This window comes from Vigna unguiculata, chromosome 11 (assembly GCF_004118075.2).
Source record: "Vigna unguiculata cultivar IT97K-499-35 chromosome 11, ASM411807v1, whole genome shotgun sequence".
Lineage (NCBI taxonomy): Eukaryota > Viridiplantae > Streptophyta > Magnoliopsida > Fabales > Fabaceae > Vigna > Vigna unguiculata.
This window is the reverse complement of record NC_040289.1, coordinates 36378984-36381569: the sequence shown is the minus strand read 5'-3', so window position 1 is coordinate 36381569 and position 2586 is coordinate 36378984. Positions and strand designations below refer to the sequence as shown.

General features: G+C 36.9%; 1 protein-coding gene across 1 annotated transcript; it reads right to left on the bottom strand.

Moving 5' to 3' along the window:
• Positions 1-533: 533 nt before the first annotated feature.
• Positions 534-2351, bottom strand: LOC114170615 (WUSCHEL-related homeobox 2). Its single transcript, XM_028056129.1, has 2 exons — positions 1441-2351; positions 534-961 (listed from the first exon to the last, which is right to left on the bottom strand). The coding sequence occupies exons 1-2, from the start codon at positions 1760-1762 to the stop codon at positions 606-608; spliced, it is 678 nt and encodes a 225-aa protein (XP_027911930.1). The 5' UTR covers positions 1763-2351; the 3' UTR covers positions 534-605.
• Between the last annotated feature and the right edge of the window lie 235 nt (positions 2352-2586).

The following is a 2586-nucleotide window of genomic DNA, read 5'->3' as shown; positions in this document are numbered from 1 at the left end:
AAATATTAAACAACACAGTATACGTGTCTGTGAAACTTTGTATGGTTATAGAATAGACCAAAAAGTCAGTAAGAAATATTTTAGCCAAGAAACATAGGATAGATCCGAAAACAGAAATCTTAAAAACCAATAATTGATGAACACCTTTTATTTTTCAAATCCCTGTAGTTTTTCTCTATCTCACTTTTCACAACCATATCAGTTGTTTTTATCTTTCATTTTTTCTAAGAAAAACTCATTGACCCTTCTCGTCCAACTAAAATCTTTTACATATTTGAAAAAAAAAATGATAAAATCTCCCAAAACAAAAATTTAAAAAGATCAATCTCATTTGCTTTTAGTATTCAGCAAAAAGAATTACTTCATGAAGCAAAAGGGTGACAGTAATTATGGCAGAAACATAAGCCAGGTTGACAAGGATATGTCGAGTTATAACTAATAATAATATATTAAAAAGAGAAGAAAAAAGAGGCACCAATAATAATCTCATTACAATGAACTGAAAGGAATGTAATAAACACATTTCAATGATGAGCCATGGGAATTAAAAGTTGCATGTTAGAAGTTTAAGCGAATGACATGAAACAAGTCTCCTGATGATAATCCTAAGAACCTTGTCCAGAAGTAGTAAAAAAATCAAAGAAGGGTTGGTTAAGTGGGGAAGGATCATCTTCATTGATATCAGTGGAACTATGAGCAGAAACTGAAGCCTGAGAAGACATTGTTTTCCCTTCCAAAATACCAGTTGGGTGCAGAGGAAAAAGATCCAACGTTTCTTGGTTACTGTAGCTCAAGTTACAATCCGAGATTCTCTGTTGCACGACAACGTTTGACATGTCTGTGGGCACAAATATCTCAGACGGTCTTCTCCTAAAACCTACTGGTACAAGCACCTTTGGATGTTGGGGATAAAACCCATTTTCACTCTGCACCTGAGGTATGCAATATGGAGGACACAGCCCTGAAAACCAAAAACACCCTCAACTACCAAGGTTATACATATATATATAATATAATATGTGACTAATGAGAAAGAGATGTAACAGTTTGAATTTAGAATATATATATATATATATGTCAAAAAAAGGCTTTTGGAAGAAAACAAAAGAAAAAAAAACAGAAAGAAAAAGAAACAGATGTCCCTTCTATCATGATTTGGCTACATAAAAGTGGAGACAGTGACTTTTAAGATGATTTCAGTTGCTTCTGAAGAAATAAATACTATTAAAAGAAGCGCAGTATGTAGATCTCAGTTTGTATGAGTTATTTCAATCTCAGGTTTAAATGTTCAGAGAGATAACAATTGGTTAGGAGAAGATTATCTTCAAAGAACCCAGAAGCTATATATAATAAAGAGATCAGTGAAGATATAATGAAGATGAAACATGCATTGATTGAATAGAATGATGATGATGAGAAAGGGATGAATAATGAACGAACCATTTGGGCAAATTGGCGGAGAAAAAAAGGGCTGAGGAGTGTGAAGAAAGCGATTGAAGTAAGCGATGGTTTCTTGCTTCTGCTTCTGTCTCTGCCTAGCTTTGTGATTCTGAAACCAGTAGAAGACATTCTTTCCTTCGATGTGACCATACGCCCTAAGCCTAGCAGTTATCTGCTGTATCTCCTCAGCACTGGGAGTTTTTATTCCCTGCTTATACAGATTCTCTAGCATGCTTATTTGCTCTTTTGTAGGGTTCCACCGTGAACTCGCTCCAACCCCATTAGACCCACCCATCTCCAACTCCTCATTTCCACTCTCCATCTTAACCTCTTTCTCTCTTCAAGATAATGTATTAAATCAATGCTAAAGGGTAGTTTTTGATTCGATTATTAGTATGCACACACAACAGAAGCAGAAGCACACAGTGCTCGCTCAGCTCTTATTCGGAGGGTTTGTGAAGCACTCTTTTTATAGAGTAGGTAGCAGGGAGAAACAAAATGGTTGAGAGTTGAGAGAGAGGATTAACATGCGTATTGTTTTTGGTGCAGAACATCTCTGAAAACATGGCGGTTAGCGGCAGAGAGAGAGGCTTAGGTTTCGTCGTGTTCGTTCCAAGACGTGTAGAATTTTTACGAGAAGACAATAATTGCCGAAATGGCCCCCCCTTGGTGCCATTGATTTTGGTGCATACATAGTAGATTTAACGACGCTGTTTAAGATTAACGTTGATTTCTACTACTACCAAAGCCCATAATGTCTTGTATCTCGGGAATGACAGATAGATAGAGAGAAAGAGAGAGAAGAACGTAGGTTACGCCATTGAAGGAAAGGAAGGGCATAAAAGTCATTGAAGGAAAAAGACAGCCGGTTGGGTTGTAAGGTGTAGGTTAAGGCTAGGCTTTGGGAATTGAAGTGAGAACAGATAGGCTCAGAGGAGAGAGAGAGAGAGAGAGAGAGAGAGAGAGATGAATGAATGAATGAATGAGGTTGAAACGTCTACCTATATATCTAGCCTCACTGAGAACGAGTTTGAAGGTGACTGTGAAACTGTGAAACTGTGAACTTCCAATGTTTTAGTGGTCACAACATTACTTCATCTTCTTAATTATTACCATTATTCCAAAACCATTGTTTCCCACTCTGTG

Coding starts and splice junctions, on each gene's coding strand:
- LOC114170615 (XM_028056129.1), bottom strand. CDS start 1,762: ATGGAGAGTGGAAATGAGGAGTTGGAGATGGGTGGGTCTAATGGGGTT. Junction 962..1,440: donor TCCGCCAATTTGCCCAAATG/GTTCGTTCATTA, acceptor TTTGGTTTTCAG/GGCTGTGTCCTCCATATTGC.